This window comes from Geospiza fortis, unplaced genomic scaffold (assembly GCF_000277835.1).
Source record: "Geospiza fortis unplaced genomic scaffold, GeoFor_1.0 scaffold164, whole genome shotgun sequence".
NCBI classification, from domain to species: domain Eukaryota; kingdom Metazoa; phylum Chordata; class Aves; order Passeriformes; family Thraupidae; genus Geospiza; species Geospiza fortis.
This window is the reverse complement of record NW_005054426.1, coordinates 340159-361996: the sequence shown is the minus strand read 5'-3', so window position 1 is coordinate 361996 and position 21838 is coordinate 340159. Positions and strand designations below refer to the sequence as shown.

The window sequence follows — 21838 nt, the reverse complement described above, 5'->3', positions numbered from 1 at the left end:
CAGGAAGAATGGCTGGATCAGAGAAACCCAAGAATGGTTTGGGTTGGAAGGAACCTTAAAGACCATCTTGCTCCAACCTCCTGCCAGGGGCAGGGACACCTTCCACTAGCCCAGGTTTCTCAGAACCTCATCCAGCCTGGCCTTGGGCACTTCCACAGATGGGGCAGCCACAGCTTCTCTAAGCAACCTGTGCCAGGGCCTCACCACCCTCACAAATAAGGACTTTTTACCTCACACCCAATCTAAACCTGCTCTCTGTCAGTGTGAAGTCATTCTCCCTTGTCCTGTCACTCCACGACCTTGTCAAGAGTCTCTCTCCATCCTTCCTGTGGGTTCCCTCCAGGCACTGGAAGGCCACAATGAGGCGACCCCAATGCTTTCTCTTTGCCAGGCTTAACAATCCCAATTCTCTCAGCCTTTTTTTTGGAAGAGAGGTGCTCCATCCCTATGATCAACCTGAATATGGGTGTCTCTCTCCTGTCTCTCTGGTTGAGAAAGTTCAACAAGACTGAGGAGGAGTTTAGGAGCAGAGCTGAAGGAAGACATAAACTGGTCTTCAAGGCAGGCTTTGGAATTCTGATTAATAATTATTTTTGCAAGCTAAAGTTCATCTTCAGTGCTTGTACATGTTCTTTAAGCCAGCCACAACTTGACAGTCAATACTTCACAACCACTTATTCCCAAGCTGCAAGAGGACTATTGGTAGAGAATGAAGGCAAGAAACAAAGAGGACCTGCTTTTCGCTGCTGTATTAAAAGCTGCTTACCATCCCTTTTGGACAGAGGCATCCAGATATGCAGCCATGGCTGATGCACTCCAGGTCATAGTTTTGGCAGGTCTTGGTGCATTCCACTCCTTCTGCTCTTGGGTTGTTGGCAGGACAGATAATTTTTTCCATGGGGAATCTGCATGTCAAGCTCCTTTTTACTTTTAAAAAAATGAGTTCACAAAAAGTGCAATTAGAACTCAAGTACTCATTGGCACAGTATTTTTCTAAAAGGTGGATCTTTGATTTGAAAATTAATTTCATTAATTAGAAAATTAATTTAGAATATAGCCTGAAGCAACATCACTACACATGACATGGCAAAGAAAACAGCCCCTACTTCCCCTGGAGCGACCTCAGTTAGGCTGTCATGAAAGCAGCTATTTAATACTGAAGCAAAAAAGCTGCACTAAACATATAAGTGCAATTCCAGACTGCACTGGGGCTATGCAAACACCCCTAAACACTGTACAAAGTTAGCAGAAAATTGATATTCTGAGAAGCAACAGCATCTTATATTATTGTATTTAGACCCATTTCTCACACTGAATATAACTACATTGGTGACTGTAAAAGCAGTGCCCTGAGCTTCAATAAAAACTGTTTGAGACTTCAGGATCTGACAGAAGATCAGAATGTCCCAAGAAACTCCAGGGTACTATTTCAAGTGGTACTAGCAATATGCCCCTCTGAGGTTTTGTAAGTCTTGACATCCTATTATCAGGAAAGTATGTCTTAGGAGCATTAAGGGAAGAGTTTGGTGAGATATTCACCTGGAAGGTTTCACCTGAAGAACAGGTGACCCAACCAGTGACACTGTCACTGGTGTCCTAGCAAGCAACATTAAGCAGGTCACTGCCCTGTACCTACAGAGGCATTTACAGTGTTTTCCTCTAGAAGTTGATTTATCCTGAGAAGGTGCAAAGACAAACAATTACCCTTTGTCTCCAATGCACAGGCAAATATCAACCAGAAATTTCCTCCTGACCCCATGTACAAGTGCATTTGTCAGAGTGCCATGGAAGTCACTGTGGTTAGCTCTACTGGTGTTCCCATAGGAATCATAGGTTATCCTGAGCTGAAAGGCACCCCCACAAGGATCACGAAGTCCAACTCCTGGATATTCTCAGGCCTCCCCAAAGCCCCACTAGCCCTTTTCCCTCTGAGATGCATCCAGTCTCAAACCCCCTATGCCATGAAAATCCCATAAGCTCCATCCATGTATCAGTGGAAACCCCAAAAATCCCAGAGCACTGCTGGCCTTTCTCCAAAACTGCAAACCCCAGTTAGATGCTAGAAGTGTTCCCATGCACCTTTCACAGCCTTCAGCCAAATGTTTGATAAACCCGTCCCCTGATGGGAAACATGGTAGCTGTCAGTCTCCAGGAGGTTTCATGGAGATTCCTGCCAGCTGGAAGGCACACTGGAAACCTGGCAGCAGTGTAACCTTCAGGCCATTAAAAGCCTCATTTACACCAGGAAAGAGTTTGCATCCCGCTAGTGAGAAACAGAAGGTATAAAACTGATGAGTTACTGATGTCTTGTGATCCTCAAATAGCAACTGGGGACCTCAGATCACTGGCATAGGTGATCCTTTAACCTTTTCAGCTCAAGAGAGACTGCAGTGGCTAATTATAATTTTGAGAGGTGAGATTCAGTGAGCCCTGCACCCTCCCATACATCCCTTTTGTTTCTGTCCTGTAAAAAAAAAATTGGAAAAAATCTCACAATATCACAGCTGTTGCAACCTCTGAAATTTCTTCTCCAATCAAAGCTACCAAGAGACTGAAGAGAAAAAAAAATCAAAATAAAATATTAAGATTTTAAGGCATACTAACTTCTTGGAGATGGCCTCTCATCAGCAAAAACATCAGCCAGGAAGGCACCAGGAGCTCTGTTTGTACTGCAGTGCATAAATCCATTCTCACAATAGCTAAGAAAAACAAATAGAGCTTATATTTAATGAAACAGCATTCAGCTTTCGCTCACACTGATTTTTAGTCAACAGAGAACTTGTCAGAATACAAAACTACACCTCAGTGGGGCTGAGCTGCTGCTCTCCATCCACTGTGTCTACCAACATTAAAGGCAAAATTTCCTTAAGGGAGTTGATGCCATACAGTGGCATGGAAACCCTGCTGGCCCTGACCTGCTGGATCCAGTGCAGCTGCACAGGGATAAAGCTAAGCAAGACAATAGTCAGCTTTGCTGAGGAAAAGAGGTAAGGGACCATCTAGTTCCTGAAACTTGGGATTTTTGTGGTAGAGAGGAAAAGAAGACACTGTTCCCAAAACTGGGCCTGTCCAGAGATTGCATTCCCACTCCAAGTGTACTGCCACTCAATTTAACAATTAGAAATGCTTTTTAATACTTGTATCTTTGACAAGAGGTAATTAGGTTTTTACAATTAAGAATTATATGACAGTACATTGAAGCGACATTTTAAAAGCCCACAAAGTAGCTATTGTCAGTAATTAAGCTCCATTTCAAACTTGCAGGAACTGTTCATAGGACAGGGCTTAATACTGAGTAAGGTGGTATTTGAAATTAATCAGAGCACGATACAATAGCAAAACTCAACATTTGGCTTCTTGGAGGCAAAATCTTGACTTTTCTTTAACTAGTTTCAGTGGATGCATAGGAACTGACCCGACAACTCAAGCCCGCCAAAAAGTGGAGTGACGGGGAGTAGGGAAGGGGTAGGAATAGTGCGCTCACCACATGGAGTAATGGTTCGAGAAGACATCCTCTGGCTGGAAGATCTCCCCATCATAGTAACAGGAGCACTGGGATTTGGGCACACACTGTTCATGCTCATCCAGGTAGTGCCCAGGGGGACAGTAGCACCCCTCCAGGCACAGCTGCTCACAGTCCTCCTCCGGGTAGGACAGAGACTGGCACGTCTGGTTGCATGGCGTCCCACATTGTTGGTACACCTGGCCTTCAGGACAGGCCATTGCTGGTGAAACACACGAGGGAGAAGAGCATTTGATCCAAATCCAGCTAAAGGAACAGCTGCCTAAAACAGACTGGGAAGTTTGGGATTAAAAGGCGTTTGCTCAATTACTCATCAATGGAGAGTTACACCATCCCTCCTTAACTGCAGCACTGGTGTAGCCTAAGGCACTGCTTATATATACACACAAACAAAACCTTACTAAAGGAAATTTCCCATAAATGTCAGGACTGGACTACCCTGCACTGTGATGGAAATCTAGCCACAGAATTTTGCCCAGAACATGAAACACACACTCTGTCCAACCTCTGTTATTATCTGGATCACAGTCAGGATAACCTAACTGAAGCTCCCCTGAAGGGAACCTACAAAAAAGATGGAGAGACACTCTTGGCAAGGGCTTGGAGTGACAGAACAAGGGGGAATGGCTTCACACTGACAGAGAGCAGGTTTAGATTGGATAGTAGGAAGGAATTCTTCCCAGTGAGGGTGCTGAGGCCCTGGCACAGGTTGCCCAGAGAAGCTGTGGCTGCCCCATCCCTGGAAGTGTCCAAGGCCAGGCTGGATGGGCCTTGGAAAAACCTGGGCTAGTTGAAAGTGTCCCTGCCCATGGCAGGGGGTTGGAATGACATGGTCTGTTGGAATGACATGTTTGGGTCCCTTCCAACCCAAACCATTCCATGATCCCATGCATTAAGAGCATTACAAGTGTCATGTACACATTCACACCTCTCTTCCTTTGCACATATTTAGGGACTATTTGGTCAAAATAAGTAGAAAAGTAGTAGAAAAGTATTTTTTCTGCTTTAGTAAACAGGAGTGCTGCAATACACAACAGCCTCGCATCCCAGAAGCACTCTGTGATTTCTATGGAAACAAGTGCAAATAATGAAGTAATTTAGCAATCATGGAGCCAAACCTTGATACTAACAATTTTTGATGATTAATTCTTTCATATGGAGACTAATTATGGCCTTCATAGTCATTTTGGTTTCTTTGTTTTTAAAACCTCCACTTCTATAGGGCCCATTTTGAGGCATTCACCTCTGCACACATCAGCATCAGCACTAGGTGGCAGCTATGACAACACATTGCAGAAGACAGGAAACGAGCTTGTTTTATCAAGAGGTTGAATTTAACAGGCCTCCTGATAACCAGGAGTTACACTGTCATTTGTAGCAACCTTCCACAGCAAACAGTTGTAAGGTTATGAGGAACGATGTTGGCACATTTGTACCTTGCTGAAACCAAGATCAAACGGTTAGAGTGAAAGCCCTTCCCCTTGTCATTCCTGCAGAATGATGTGATAATCCATACTCTCTTCTAGCACACATCCCTGGGAACTATGGCAGCCATGGAATAACAGGATAGTCCTGCAGCTTCAGCCAGGTGTTCGCTGGACTAGCAAAGCAAGGCCTATGTGCTGACCAGTGACTCATGGTCACCTTCACAAAACTCTTCTGAAATGAAGACTTATTCCTGCCTACTGGAGAGAGACATGGTTGCACCAGTTTTTCTTGAGGATCCTGCAGTGCCATACATGGGAGTATAACATCCTAAACTGAAAATCCAGCCCAGAAACATCTAAGGTGACTTGAACCCTTCTTAAGAGCAAAAATCTCCCAAATCTGGGACTGGTGCCCAAACTGCTTAATGTACCTTTCACAGCACAGTCCAAGAAATGTGTGCTCATCAATACAGCAAATGCTTCCTAATTCAGGACTAAGCAGAAGATAGACTCATTCACTGTTACAGGAATTTTTGGCAGCATTCATAAAAATGTGCTTCTGACTTACATAAACCTTTGCAGTAAATCAAACCCTGAACAGGCACAGCCCAGAGCTGAGGACCATTTTAAAAATAACTTTCATTATTAAACGCACATCCCAGAAGGCAAACCATGAGGCCTCAGCCAAAAGTACGATTTATTACACATGAACCTCTGGAAACATGGAACTGGTTTGGCAGGTTTCAAATGGGTACATCAGTTTATGAGTTTCAAGATTCAAAAAAAGGATGTGATAACTGAGCCCAGCATCCTGCCCTACTTTCTAGTCAGTTGTAACACTCCCTATCCACGGGACAACTTTGCAGTAGATTCCTTTCTTAGATAAACCTTTGCAATCCATGTGTGGGAATGGCTTCAAAGTGAAAGAGGGCAAGTTTCAATTAAATATTAGGAAGAAATTTGTCTTTGTGAGGGTGCTGAGGCTCTGGCAGCGGCTGTCCAGAGAAGCTGTGGCGAAGTGTTCAGGGACAGGCTGAAAGGCACTTGGAAAAACCTGGTCCAGTGGTAGGTGTCCCTTGGAACAAGATGATCTTTAAGGTCCCTTTCAACCCAAACCATTCTATGATTTTCCTTGCCCATGTATCTCCTAAAATTTTTTGAACATCCCCTGTTTTTCCAGTTATGGTTCCCAATGCCATTCTTACACTCCACATCCCAATACACTGCTCTATCCCTTCCCAGCAACATTTGTTTTTAACAGCAAAAAGGCAAACAAATTACCTGGGAAAGGCCTGTCTGCACACTGTGTAATACACTGCCACTAAAAAAAAAACATCCCACTATTGACAGGAAAATTACAGAAAAAGGCAAGATGCATCTAGTCCCTGTGGATGTCTTCTATAAAATCAAAACAGCTCAATGCTGTGCTCAAAGCACAGCCTATCCCATGAATAAGATGAGAAACAGTGGGAAAGCATTGGAAAAAATGTCTTTTAATTGAACAGCTCATGCAGCTCATAGGGGAAGGTTTTGAAATCAGAGTGAAAGAGACAAACCATGGCCAGTTCCTCAAATAACACAAGGTGAAAATGTTGCCACCTCTGAGTGAAGGTGGACCCTGCCAGAACTAGATTTAACACAGCTTCTCTGCCATGCTGAGGCCCAGCATGCCCAGTAGCCATTCTCATATGCTGCTCAGAGCCTGTCCTTAATTCCCTACTCCAGCACTCTTGGATTTATCCTATACAAATTCTCTTACAGAAGGCATGCAATGCCTCCAACCGCGCCAGCACTACCACATTAAGGAACACAATGGGATTAGCAACATGTCCTAAAATCTGAAGGAAGATCTAGGGACCTGCTGATGGATTCCCCTGTGCCACAGAACAATATACACATGGGACAGGTAAACATTGAAATATTTGGGTTGGAAAAGACCATAAGATAACTGAATACAGCCATTAACCTCACACTGCCAAGTCCACCACTAAAGCACGTCCCTAAGTGCCACATCCATGTGGCTTTTAAATACCTCAAGGCATGGTGACTCAAAAACTTCTCTGGGCGGTCTGTGCCAGTGCTTGATAAAAATTTCCATGAAGAACGTTTACATAAAACCTAATCTGAACCTCTCTGTGAAACCTGAGGCCATTTCCTCTCCTCTTGTCCCTTGTTCCCTGGGAGCAGATCCCAACCCCCACCCTCCTGTCAGAGTTCTAGAGAGTGAGAAGGTCTCCCGTGAGTCTCCTTGTCTCCAGGCTTAGCCACACCTCAGCTCCTCCTCATCATATTTGTGCTCCAGAACCTTCTTCAGCTCCGTCCCCTTCTCTGGACAGGCTCCATCCCCTCAATGTCTTTCTTGTAGTGACAGGCCCAGAACTACCCCAGGATCTGAGGTGTGGCCCCAGCAGTGCCAGCCCAGGGGACAGTCACTGCCCTGGCCCTGCTGCCACACCATGGCTGGCACAGCCCAGGTGCCATTGGCCTCCTGCCCCCCTGGGCACACCTGGCTCCTGTCCAGCTGCTGCCCCCAGCACCCCCAGGGCCTTTCCCAGCTTTCCAGCCCCTCTGCCCCAGCCTGGAGCTGCAGGGGGTTGCTGTGACCCAAGACAGGACCGGGCCCTTGGCCTTGCTGACCCTCAGACCACTGGCCTGGGCCCATGGATCCAGCCTGTCCAGATCCCTCTGCAGAGCCTTCCTGCCCTCCAGCAGATCCACTCTCCCACCCAGCTGGGTGCTCTCCATGAACTTACTGAGGATGCACTCAATCCCCTCACCTAGATCCTTGATTAAAATATTAAATAAAACTGGCCCAACTACTGAGCCCTGGGGAACACCACTGGTGACCAGCCCCCAGCTGAGTTTAACTCCATTCACCACCACTCTCTCAGCCCAGCCATTCAGCCTGGGTTTTAACCAAATTTTTACATGCAGCTGCACAAGAGACACAGCCCTTCACAGTGTGGTCTGTCTGCTCCTCCCTTCCAGCATGAAGGGATTGGCTTGGTGCTTATTCATGGTGGGTTACAGGGGTATGAGTCAGGTCTTAAATAATCAAACTGCAACTAAAATAATGTCAAAGATAGGGGAGCTGAATGCACTTGTTAGCTTGACACAGAGCAGAAATGTGCTACACTAATGACTTTGCTCCCTGATACTTATCCACTCCAAATCAAGCAAACTGGCTCTGTCAAGTCATTTCCCAAGAAATCAAATCTCTGGGGATGAAGGTAGGGGTGCAAGATATATTCAGTGCATTGGGTCACCAGCACAAATTACACAACCTGCACATTCACATCTCAAACCCATTAAGAAAGAGGAATTGCTCTCCCTCATGTGTCAGGAGATGTCTAGGGCACTAGGATTATTTAATGAGGGCTGATGGATCTGCAATCAGGGAAATTGTCACTTTGTGTGAGTACAAAGCTCTCTATAATGTACAGAAAGGAAGAAGCAGCTCTGCACTATTAAAGATTAATTGTGAAAATTGACTTGTTCAATTACAGAAAGAGCAATGGGGCATTATCGCTCCTCTTTCTTTCAGCCTCCAGACCTGCAGAGTTCTGAAAGGATTTTTATTACATTACTGTTCCACTATCTGAACACTTACATAAACTAGGTAAAATATTATAAAACCATGCAGCAGTTTAATATAAACTGGGTTTGTTCTCATTCGCAGCAAGCACTCTACAGCCTGCAAAAGTTGTGGTTACTGGCCTTGTAGACCCTACCAGGTCAAAGGCCAGAGACCTCTCTCTTTTCCACTTTCTACACACTCAGTTTATAAATGTTTTTCCCACCCTCTGCTTGGGTAAGTGTAAGAGAACAAATCTGGAGAGCTGCCAAGCACACATGCTTTCCCCCAAATTTTTCAATTGTCTTCTTTCCTTTATAACAAAGTTGCTCAGGAAAATGGAAAAACATTCACTTCACAAATATTTATGGGAAAAGTATGTCTGTGCTCAATCAAAATTACATGACAATGGATTTTTTCCTACCACATTGACCTAAGAGAGAAATAAAAGAAATGAAAGCTGTTGGACTGTTCTGCTCCAGCCTCTTGGCAGTTTGGCTATTAATCTTGTCCTGGATAAGAGAGAGACAGATGTCGGAGAGGCTGTGGTACCTCGATTTTTTGGAGATATTCAAAATTTTTCTGGCCAAAACCTCAGGCAATCTACAGTAATTTAGCCTTGCTGTGAGCAGGGGTGATGCCAGTACACTGCCAAAATTCTCTCCTGATACAAGTTTGTCTTGCCCTTTTGTGCTTCCCCACGTCCAGGAGTCATTGATGAGGTCAGAACCTGGGAAGCTTGGGCCTCAAAAAAAGGCAGTTCATGGATTAGTACAAATCACTTGGGAGATTCCTACCCTAGGACATTCAGAAAGTTTCCAGGTGAGTAGTTGAAAATGGAAATCCAGGAAAAAGTTCTGTGGAGCTGTGTCAGATCAATGCTTCTCTCCCCCAGAGCTGAGCAGTCCCTGGGAACACCTTTTGCATCCTTATCAGTTTGAAGGAAAGATTTACTCTCATCATTTGCCATAAGGAAAATCTGACATCTCATTCTAGATCTTTCACACAACGTTGCTAGAAAAATTCCTTCAGGAGGATGACAATAAGTGGGTTTGAGCAGCAGTGCACTTACGGCAGAAGTCAGGTTGTCTCCACTCCACCAGGATGCTTTTCCTGGCACAGGCTGCTGCATAATTAGCAATGGCAGAGCACAGGCAATCCTTGCCACTGGAGCAGGAGCAAACATCAAAGCGGCAGTTCTTCACATAGGGAGTGGGACTCACTACATGGTGACAAGGTTCAAAGGCAGGAGATATCAGAACTGAGCAGGAATCCTCAGCATATTTGGCTAAAAAGAGAAAAATTACATGCTCATACTGAATCAGTCAATCAACGTGGCTTTCAAGGAAAGCCAGAGGAGCCACAGTAAGCATTTTCTCTTCCTTTTATAAAAGAAAAAATAACCAAACAAACCCTACAAGAATAAAACAGGATCAGGCAGGCACAGATAGCACCACAGCTCATACATCATGAGCTCTACTGAAAGAATGTTTCAATAGTAAAACAAATCAAGGAAAAGCAATGCTTTTATATTCCGTTAGCACTACTTCTGGTGCTGTAATTCCCTTTACGGGGCCTTTGCTTTCTGCTGCCTTTTTATATTTGCAAAATTAAACTAGCTTTTGTTTTCAATTTTCACAAAATATTATATTTTCCTTATGAGGTCTGCATCAATACAAGTCCCTCTGTGTGTGTGTGGTTTTTTTTTTGTTGCTGTTGTTTTTTGGTTTTTTTTAAATATATATTACAGCCACCCTGGTGGTAATGTAAGCAACATTAGGTTCTTCTCTTTATTTGCCTTTTTTGTGTAAATGGAAGATCACCATTTGCTGCACATGTTAATTTTGGATAGAGTTCAGTACCTAAATGAGGATTGAGGTTGCAGGGGTCACTGTCTTGTTTTAACAAGTCCTGGCAGTCTGTATTGAGCTTCCAGGAGTTTCCAAAGTCTTCCAGAAGGGATTCCACCATGCCAGAAGGTGTAAGAAAATCATCCCCTTGGTTCCCATCATAATTTCCACACAGCCCGCACATCCTTTCAGAGTAGACTGGGGACACCTAAGGAACACAACATTTGCCTGGTCATCTTCTAGAACAGGTTACCACTGTAGAGCAAGATTTTTTAAGGAATGAGCCATACACAACTGAATAGTCCAGAAAATTCTCAAACACAAAGCAAAATGCTACAGACACAATACCATTGTACTGTATTTTCAAACTTCTAACAAAATTGCTACTATTAGTAGCTGCAGGACAATTTTTGCACCGTGAAATTCAGAGGGTGACTAAGAGAAAAATAGCTTATTTTTGTGCCTTGATCAGCAGTCCAGTTTAGTCTTTCCTTGTTCTCACTCACTGTTCATTCATATAAATGAGCAGGGCAACAGTGGGGGTTGCATTTTTTTAAATGCAATTCCAATGGCACCTGGGAGCATTTCACATTTTAAAGGAAAATTGGATGATGAAGGAAAAATAAACTAATAACCCCTAAAGCTACTTCACATTAGAGCTTCCTGCTGCCCAGAGGAACTTCAAGCAGACTAAAAGTAGAATTTCCAACAATCCACAGAGCAGGTGCACTTTTCACCTATTTTATTCCTGCTGCAAATCAAGGAGCAGCTGAAAGATGACCCTAAACCTAGAGGTAAACAGGGAGAAATCTCCTAAGCAACACCTGCATCACAAAGGCACCAATACCTTTTATTTTAGTAGGAACTGTCAGTTTCTGTTAGGAGTAAAGCTCAGGTACATTACAAACACCACATTACAGGTACATTACAAACACAGGAGCTCTGATGCTACATCAGCCCTCTCTATCCATGGAGCTGAGTGCTAATTTAGGCAGGCTTGCAGGAGTAACCAGTGAAACAAACAAAAAAAGTTATAAAAATCCATATTTTTCAAAGAAAACAGTTTTTCTGTATAAATAAAAATAAAAAGCATCCTCCAAAATATAACCTAATACTACCCAGCATTCAAACACGGGGGTCAGAGAATAAATATGGAGCATCAAAAAGAACAATTAGAGAATAAATATTCTTACTAAGAGTATTACTGCTCTTTCACATACTCTGCAGATGGAGCAGTGACTCACACAAGTCCAAATTGCGCAGTATTTTGGAGTGGAAGCTCAAATCACAAATATCGGACAGTCACACAAAGGAGAGCCTTCTTGAGGAACACAGGAAGAATTTTTGCCAGAACAAGGTAATGGAAGTGTATCACTTCCTCCAATTATTATCAGCAATACTTGGCAAGAGGTCAGTCTCCAAATCTGGTATAAAATAACTCTCCAAAAGCAATTAAAGAGATGCTTTATATGCCCAGCAAGGGAAGGAGTAGACAACTGGAGAAACTTCCACTGCTTTTATGGGTAGAGGATCTGGAGCAGAAAATTAGTTTTGTTTTCAATGGGACAAAAAATTTGCCCAATTATATGGGTCTCTGACCAGGGAGAAAAATATTTTGAGTACTGAGGAAAGCCAAAACTCCTAAGATGTGCTAAGGGACTGAAGTGAATTATTCTAAGCCCCAAAAAAACTTTTAGGACCCTCAGAGCACAGAGATACAGGTTAAATAAAAACAACAACCACAAACCCGCAGATGCTTTCTAAAATTATTCCAGACCTTTCTTATCTGTTTTCTTTTCAACTCTTGAACTCAGTTCTGAACTGGCTTTCATAACCCTTGGTGCTCTGCCAGACATGGCATTTAAGCCAGATTTTGGGGCAGGGAAGGAGAATGTAAAAGCAACACCATGGTGCAAGAAGAACAGCTTTTACCACTCGGCAGAAAATCCCAGGAAAACTGGTTTTCTTGGCAAGACTCCTCTCAGTGAGCAGACTCCTACTAAAAGGGGGATTCAAAGGCAACAGGGCTGTGGTTACATTTCCTTACAGATAATTTCTGTTAAACCTAGCTCAGTTTTTCTACACTTTGCTGTGTCTGCAGCACCAACAAAACCTAATTGTTAATCAAGGCTGACTTAAAATATTCCTCACAGTAGAAGGAGCCCACAACACATCTTCTATGAGCTGATTTCTATTTCCTGGAAAATATGAGTAACTGTGTCTCTGGGGGCCTTTCCTTCCCTTATTTTAAGTCGTTCACATCTGTTGGTTTAGACAAGGCAGTCAAAGCAAACAAAAACAAAACTCCAGTTGAGAGGATATCTGCTGAACAAAACACAGAACTGTTAATGGTTAATAACGGCTGTCATTACACACACGTATGAAAAAAAAAAAGGGGGAGGAGAAAAAAGCTACCAAGCTGCTCTAAGATGAAGTGTTTGTTTCTGGAATACAAAAGAACCTGTGTATTACTCTGGGAGTAGCAAAAGAGAAAGGAATTCCTAACATGCAACAAAAAGCAATTTCTGCCTTCAGACAAGAAAATCTTTGTACATATTTAAGTGGAACAAGAGAGGGGGCAAACAGGCAGAAAAAAAACCAGAAAAACTACCTTCACTAGGAGTTGTCCATGACCATCCCAGTCAATCTGCAGATCATCCCCATAGGTGAGGCGAACTGAACTCCTCACCACACGCTGGACACGGAGAGCACCTGAAGGCAACCACAGGGTGCCAGTGAGCTTTTTCAAGATGTAGCGACAGGACAGGAGGGAATGGCTTTACATTGACAGAGAGCAGGTTTAGATTGGATATCAGGAAGAAATTGTTCTCTGTGAGGTTGCTGAAGCCCTGGCACAGGCTGCCCAGAGCAGCTGTGGCTGCCCCATCCCTGGAAGCGGCCAAGGCCAGGTTGGATGAGGCTCAGAGCAACCTGGGATAGTGGAAGGTGTCCTTGCCCATGGCAGGGGGGTTGAATCAGGTGATCTTTAAGGTCCAAACCAAATCATTCTGTGATTCCATGATTTCTGGCTTCTGTTGAAAAACAATAATTTCAAAAAAGAATAGACCAACAGTGATTTTCACAAATCTCACAAGTGCAGACCAGCTTAATTCTTCTGATTTTAGAGGAGCCAAGTCAAGATCTGTCTGCTGCATGGAGAGAAGCTGAAATGACAGAGCTTCTAGAAGACACTGCAAGAGAGTTTGGCATTAAAAACACTCTTTGATTAAGCTGGGCTAAGGCATGTCTAAAACCACTACTAAGCAGGAGGCTTTCAGTGGCTGGCCAGAATCAGCCCATGTGAACACACCTTGCAGCAGAGGGATCTGTATGTCCTGTCCATTCAGCGAAACTCCTCCTCCATGTTTCATTTTAATGATGCTGTTGTCCATATCCCGTATCCGGACAGAAGCTGAGCGAGTACACACGGCATCAGGATCATCTGCACACTGTGGAGAAGGGAAAATCTGCCTCGAACATCAGGTTTTCACTTTCTTGGTGACTTAGTCCCAGAAGGCATTTTGGCATCTAATTTGAGAGGTGTTGAATGTCACACTGGTTTTATAGATCTGGTTTCTGCATCCCACAAACAGCAGGCTGGCAGCCTTCCCTCCATTATCCCACTAATCATGCACCAGAGCTGAGCTCCCCATCTCAGAACTTGGAAAAGGATCTGCGGGTGTTCCACCAGACCCCTGGCAGTGACCAGCCCCAGAGCTGTAGCAGGAGCAGGAAGGACACCTAACCCACACAGCCTGGGAAACAGCCAAGCAGTTTACATTACCCAAGACTCCTGAGGTGTTTGTTTTCACAGCTGCGGGATACCTAGATGAGGAACAGGGATTGCAGGGGCCCCACATCTCCTCCCTGGTTTCAAAATGGAAGTTTCATTGGAAACCTGTCCTGCAGGTTCCTAAGCACTGATGGCTATCAGAGCTCTCTAATGCAGGAGACAGACACAGATGGTATGGAGAACTGTCACAGCCCATTTCTCCAAAGACTGCAACTTCCCTGGTGCTGCTGGATACTGATACTGATCTCCCCTTCCCTCCTGTCAGTCTCCTGTCTCCATTGCACCTCTCCCTGCCTTCAGTTCCACTGTCCCCATCACCTTTCTTCCCCTCTCCTTGCCTCAGGGTCCTTCTCAGTCTCTATGTTTGTTCACCTTTTCCCAATGTCGTGGTTTGAGAGGAAGCAGGTTTTCTGGGATATGCTGTGGTAACCAATAGGTGTCCAGATTTTAATATTGGCACCTGGTTTGACCACTGGGGCATTGGATACGCCTCTGAGAACACAGGGGTTAAAAGCAGAGCTCCCCGGTGGGAGGCTGTTTGGGTTTCCGGCGGGAGGATTTTGGTTCTCTCCCCCGTCCCAGCTGCGGGCTGGGTGGGGGAGGAAAAAAGCCATGCGGCCGTGAGGTGAGCCGGGCCTTGGACAGAGAGGGGGTTGAAGGCCCCTGAGGATGGAAGGGTGGAGGAGCACAGAGAGACATCAGACATCGGGCAGCCCCCCCCGCCCCGCCAGGAGAGAGAGAGGACTGGTGTCTGTGCTTGTGCCAAATTTGATAGCAGGGCCGGCCAAGAAGGAGAAGGGGGGGCGGTTCGGAGAGAAGGTGCCCGCAGGGTATGGGAGTTCTGAACAAGCAGAGACTGAGATTTTTTAAGCCTTTTCTTGGATGATGGAAACCTTACAAATGCTGATCCTTCTGGAGTTGAATGAGAAGAGAGATAAAGATAAAGAAGTGCAGGAAATGGGCAAGTGTGATGCAGGTTTGTGAGAGAACTTGAGAAGAATCCTATGTAGCAGATGATGGAGTGGCCTTTGGCTGGACTTTTTCTTGTATAACCATGGACAGAACCATTTTTCCTGTGATACAGAGACTGCATCCAGGGGGGGCAATGCCTCAGAACCAAGAGGGTTCAGCGTTGGTACCCCTCGGCCCCAGGGAGTGACAAAATTTGGGGGGGACAGATGTCCCGAAAGTGAGAGACTGAGCTCTTTTTGGAACTGGAGAAAGCACCCTTAAAAGGGACAACCCTAGAAGCAGCTCTGGTCCGTGTTCAGTGGTGAGAGCACTGGACATGAAAGGAAGAAGTCACAATGGCAGATGTACTCTGAGCAGTGCCATGAGTGACATGGAAACACAAGAGGTTTCAGCGGTGTTTCCAGGGGAAGCCTATGGCACAAGAAGGACTCCTCTCTTCTTGATGAACTGAGGATTGATTATCTGAAGGGTGGTGATGGACTGAGAGTTGAAATTTGGGAGATAGATGTATTGGAAATGTGGTGGGGGGAGGAGGAAATGTGTTTGCAAGGTTTTCATTTTTCCTGTGTGTGTGTTTCTTTTTACTTGTAATTTAGTTAATAAACTTTTCCTTTATTCCTAAGTAGAAGCCTGCTTTGCTTATTGCTGGTCACATCTCACAGCAGACACCAGGGAAAGTGTATTTTCATGGAGGCACTGGCATTGTGCCAGCGTCAAACCATGACACCCAAGAACTGGTCGATTTATTTCACAACTGTGTAAACCTCCCTGTGACATCCCCCTTCAGGGTCTCCATAACTTCCTGCACTGGTCTGGCTCCCTTTCTTGCCTCTCTGCAGCTGCCTCTCACACATCCATCAGGGGAGGCAGCAAAGAAAGTCAGGAGCTGCTGTCTGAGTACAAAAAAAAATCACCAGACAATCTGACTAAATGGGAAACAAAGCAAGGCACTGCTCCGCCAGTGCACCCTGCTTGGTGTCCAAGGAAATGTCCTTTCCCCACAGGCATCAGAGAGGCACCAACAGCCAGGGTGCTTGGCAAGGAGTGCACCCTCGCCTCTGTTTGTTTGTTCAGCTGGCAAAGAGTGAGGACCCATGCTCCAAACATCATCATGAGTCTCCATCCCCAGGCAGGCTCCTGGGAATGGTGGTGAGGAGAAGCAAAACACTTATTAACTAAGGAGAAAGACTGCATCTGTTATTTAAACTATTTATCTCATAGGGAAATTACTTCTGTTGGCCTGTGCATCTGCAATTCATGTCATAGTCCCACAGCCCCGCCCCCACTCTCACGAGCGTGCACAGAGGCACCAGCAAAGGCTGCTGTTACCTGCACCGTCTCGATGATCACAGAGAAGGAATTTTCCACACAATCCTTGGCAAATAAGTACTGGCAAATCCCACTGAAGGTGAAATACTTGTTGTCAAAGCTTTTGAAATGGGACTGGCCGGTGACAGAGCATTCCCCTAGAAAAAGCAAAAAGCCAGTAATCATCCCAGTGCCAGATTCAAGCAAAATCCTGCTCAGCCCCCACAAGTCTCTGAGGGGGAAGAGCAGCCCTGGTGGAACAGGTTGTACAAGGCCTGAGCTCCACACAGACCAGAAAGCACTAGCAAGATCCTTATCTCACTGTTAATTTAACAGAGGAACCAACAACAACTGGGGAACACAGAATAAACCGCAGTCAAGAGCTGAAATTTGTGCCTATGGAAAAGCCTATATTCTTTTCTTGGGATGCCTTAAATACCAATATGTTATTTTAGCATAAAATACTTTTATGAGAATGAAGAGCTGGAAGATGTCTGTGTGAGTCCTTCCAAGGGTAGGATTTATGTTGGACTTTACCCTGAACCATCATATCAACTAACAGAAAGTTAAAAATCATTCTATAGTTACAATAGCTACATCTAAAGTCCTCACAGAATAATGTCAAAGCCTGGCTGGACCATCTTTCTACTAGAAGAAGGAGCTATTTAAACATATCAACATTTGAAGGTGTTTTGGTAAGTTGTGGCTTTTCAATTCCAGGAAGGCAGTATCCCAATACCACAGCTGGGATTTAGTATCCCATCATGCAAACACATGGAAAGGCTCCAACTCCACAGAGCTTGCAAAGAAAATCTTCCATATGAGAAGACCATCACACTTACAGATGACCCCATGAAAAATAAGGTGGGCAGCCACTTCCTCATCCAGAACAAAATACAAGTGCTGGGCCTACACTGGCCATCATCAGCCAAAGCTTGGAGAAGGGTTAAATGTTACAAGCTGGCAGGTGAGCTCCATGAGTTATTCTCTCTTCGCTGCCTTTGAGTCCCACAGATCTGTCTAATGAACATCATGTGGAAATTTCCCTCTTCAGCATATTATTGAGTGTTTACTATCTTAAAACAGCTGATGTTAAAGTACAGATCCTGAGGATTCCCAGCCTTACACAGATCTGATTCACCCTAAGAGAAGTTGAGCATCTCCTGGATGTTTGTCATCCCTTGGAGTTTGATTTTCAAGGCATTCTCTGCAACAAGGAAAGGAGGACAGGTTTGAAGCACAGAGAACTGAGGACTGCTATCTAAGACAAGTCCCAGCCTTTGGCACTGCTCCTGAAAGGGAATTTTGTTTTCTGCGGCCAAGTCTTTACTTATGGATCTCTCTGTCTACATCATTTGATATAATGCATCCCATGAAATTTCCTGAAACCTTCTGCCTTCATAATTATTTCCATGATGATATCAGCTTGAAAACCTCTTGGTAGTGCCAGCCAGCTCCAGCTTTGGATTCACCTTATCACCAACTTTAAAGCTGGGCAATTCACTCCCACAATATGAAAGTAATCTTTCCTGACAAAAAAAAAAAAAAGTTGGTCAAAAGAAAAACAGAACTACCTAAAGTTTATACAAGTAACTAGATAAATTTTCTGGACATATGATTTTAGAAATATTTGTGGTAACTAATCAACAATGAAAAGATGTTGCAATATTACTTCAAGTAGAGACAAACAGCACAGGTAACAATATAAATTTGGCTATTCTGGGAGGTTTTGCTGCCCTCCCATACTGTCTCAGTACAGTTTATAGAGTTTTTAGCAGACACAAGTACAACAGCTGCAGGTATACAACATTCAGTCTTGAACAAGCCTAGCAGAAAACTGATTTACATATATTGGCAGAAGGTACAAAAATAAGCTGCCTTTCTTTTCCACTTCTGCTTATTTGGGACAGCTTCCCAATTCAGGAAAAGGCTGCAATGCTATATTGCCCCTTGCACAGAGCTGGAGATCAACATCTGTTTGCAAGCCTCAATACCAGATTTATCTTCACTTCTATAATCACTATGAAGAAAATGCGGCTGGAGTTAAGGATAAAAATTTGGCCCACAGAGTATTCATCACAGCCCAGAGAGCAAGGACATTAAAAGCACCTAATAGGTGCTGAAGTTCGAAAAGCACCTATTTCTTGTTTGTAATCATGCTGCTGACCATTAGCTAAAAGATGTAATAAATCAGCCTGGGCTGTATCCTTGAAGCTGTGTTTTAGACAGTGAGATTCTCTGTACTTGAAGAGATCCTTAATGAACAAGCACAGGGGACAACTCACTAAAAATGTCATCTCCATTTTGAATATTTACATACACCATCCCCCATCCTCTTCCTTAAGTGTTGATACTTTGGGGGAAGTGCTCTTTTGTTCTAAAGCAGGAAGAAAAGGACCATTGATGGGTTAGGCAAGTTTCATGTTACCAAAAAAAGACAGACTTTTTTGATAGAACACCTTAAGACTGTTGCAATTTCCCTAACTTGTGAGGGTTGCACGGTCTCATCTCAACAAAAAACCACCAAAGCCCACATATCTGCTGTTTTCCTGTCCAGCCATTACCCCAGTCTGCATCTGCAGAGCTGCCTCTCCAATCTGCCAGCACCCATGGAAGGCAGGGCAGCCACTTTCTCCCTGGGACTGTGGCTCCTTCACCCAACACATGACCATGAGGGAATTGTCATGGTCAATAAGGTACAATGAGAAATTGTACATGGTCAAACAAAGCCAGGAGTGTTCCTCTACCTGCAAGCCAATCCTCTGAACATACAGACCCTTATAACTGGCAAACTAAGTAATCAAAGCAGGAACCGGCCTTCCCGCCAAACAGGATTTTTCGTTGCTACACATAAACCACACAGAGCAATGTCTGACTTGTCTCAGGAGAAGAACTTAAAAGTAGGGTCCCAACTGGATTGTACTGGATCGAGCAAGGAAGAACAAAGATTTGCTTTTTTGAGTAAAAAAAAAAATACATAAGTGGGGCATGAGTGGGAGGGACGTAGGCAAGGCTTATTTGTCAAAACCTGAAAAGAGTGAAGCCAACATACCTGGGCATTCCCCATTGCTGCAGATCCACATGCCACGTCGACAAATGCTAGGAAAGAGACAGTAGCAAGCTAAGTAAGAGTACATGAATATAAATCTTCTGTTGCACATTTTTCCCAAAAAACTGAAAATGGTCATCTGTCCCAGGGAAGTTAGATTAGTCCCCAACATTCCTTCCATCTCCCATAACTTCATTTCTTAATGTATTCATCCCTTCTTCTCATCATTTGTCAGCAACTGCTGATAATATGAATGGGTATGGTGGCAGAACTCAAGGATTTCTGGGTTTCCCTGTCAAAGCTTTGTGTTTAATGGAGTTTTCAGCTATATTCCACTAATATGGAATGAGTTCAATGCAGTTCTCAAGGTATATCTATCAATACAACAGAATCACAGGGGAAAATGTTTGAAGGGACTTCTAGGAAAATAATATACTACAATCCCCAACTCAGAGAAAGCAATGTCAAAGCTAGATTAGGTGGGTGAGGACCTTGCCCATTTGAGTTTAGAAATATCCAAGATGAGGTCCCACAGCCTCACTAAGCAGCTGTCCCAGTACAGCACTGGAAAAGGGAGAAGAATTTTTCTTTGTGTCAAAATAAAATTTCCTTTTCAGCTTGTGTCCATTGATTCACAACCTTTTTCTGTTTGCCTCTGAGAAGAGTTTGACCCCATCCTCTTCACAGCCCATCTTTATTAGGCAGTGAAAATTGCCTCATTAGCCCTTAAACAAATCTATTCCCCTTTACTTCTTCTTACATCAAACTCCCCTGCTGTGATCAACTCCAGTGTCTTCCACAACCCTCTCTCCACTCCTTGTTTCAAGAGCTACTATATTCTTATCATTCCTTTAATTATCCCAGCCCCTGAAAACCATTTGTGGGGAGGCAGATTATTGAGGATGTTAAATGTAGAGTCAACGGAATGACGTTCTCCACAGCAGCATCAAGTTTGAATAATAGGAAGCAGTAACAAAACACAAGCAATAAAAAACCCAGCCTGTCAGGCTACACTCATCTCCCAAGAGCACTAAGGCTGAACAATGTGGCCAAGCTTAAAGCTGCAGAGGACTGCACGGAAAAAGATAAAATGCTAATGTCGTGGTTATGGCTTGTGTTCTGGGACATGTGGTGCAGGTAATGTATAGCTGCTGATTAACAGGGATGATGCACAGACCACCTTTCTTCTGCATGTCATGGCCTTCATTGAGTCCTCCTCCTTCTGCGCTCCAATTGGAAACTTCTGAGTAAACAGTTGTCCAAACTCCTTGCACAAATATGTCCACACTGAACACAAAACCAGATCAGGAATATGTGACTAATTCTTCTTCCTTTCTTTAAAGTGCTGTATTTTCCCTCCAGTCTGGTACTCAGGAGCGAAAGAAAAACTGTGGGCCATGCTAGGAAGGCTCATTAGCCCTGTAACAATTTCCAAGGACGTGCCTTAGGCTAACTCCTCTTGGAAAGAAATGGGGTTTAGAGGTTAAATACACTTAGGAAGTCAAAACAAAGGCACCACCACTGACACTACCCAGACATGGGAACATGCTGGTCTGTCTTATCCACAGGAAACAGGTAGTTCTCTGCTCTTTGAAGGAGTGTGACCTTCATGTTGTTCTATCAGATCAAATATCCCTTTAAAAACAGAGCTGATTTGCTTTTGTGAACAGCTCACTTCTTGGAAGGGGCTGGGAATTCCAGTAAGAGAGCAAGCCCTTTGCCAGTGAAAGGAAATTTTTTAAAGGTAGAGAGATTTCTAGAAAGATAATTCAAAGCAGTCACTGACCAGTGTGCAGTACTTATCTATAGCAACCACACCAGAGCAGCACAGGGTTTACCATGAGTTGCAGTCCTGGGAGATGGTGAAGCCAGGAGGATAATGTTTTCCAGAGTGGATGCAGGAGCAGTCAGAGCTTTCAATGCAGTGGTCACCATCAAGGAGCAGGCCCTCTGAAAAGGTCAGGTAGCATCAGACACCCATATCACACACACAGGGATAGAAACATAAATACAATTAGATTTCGTTGTTGTTCATGGACTTCACCAAGACTTCATATGCATTATTATCCATACTTAGTCATAGACTAAGCAATAACAAGGAACGAGGCTTGCCAAAAAGCCTCACAAGGGCAGGTGTCTGCTTCCCTTCTGGTGCTGCCTCTCCATCAGACCTGCTGAACAAAGCATTCCTGGTGCTCCCAGAAAAACTCCTTGCTTAGCACATCCTCAGGTCCAGAACACATGTTGGGACATAGACAAATTAAACACAAGGAGCACAATCAAAGTTGATAAAAGTTGGTCTGGGACTTGACTGTTGGAAAAACCATGAACTTCACTGGCTG

The 21838-nt window shown here is 44.1% G+C and overlaps 1 protein-coding gene across 1 annotated transcript in view; it reads right to left on the bottom strand.

Annotated features, from left to right (window-relative positions):
- VWF (von Willebrand factor) overlaps positions 1-21838 on the bottom strand; it is a 124040-nt gene that overhangs the window by 77194 nt on the left and 25008 nt on the right. Inside the window, exons 9-18 of the mRNA XM_014309415.2 lie at positions 21335-21446; positions 19500-19546; positions 16469-16605; positions 13685-13823; positions 12986-13086; positions 10387-10582; positions 9597-9812; positions 3485-3725; positions 2605-2699; positions 767-927 (exon numbers count right to left, since the gene is read on the bottom strand). Of these exons, the coding sequence (XP_014164890.1) occupies positions 767-927; positions 2605-2699; positions 3485-3725; positions 9597-9812; positions 10387-10582; positions 12986-13086; positions 13685-13823; positions 16469-16605; positions 19500-19546; positions 21335-21446 (1445 nt within the window). The remainder of the gene's footprint in view (positions 1-766; positions 928-2604; positions 2700-3484; positions 3726-9596; positions 9813-10386; positions 10583-12985; positions 13087-13684; positions 13824-16468; positions 16606-19499; positions 19547-21334; positions 21447-21838) is intronic.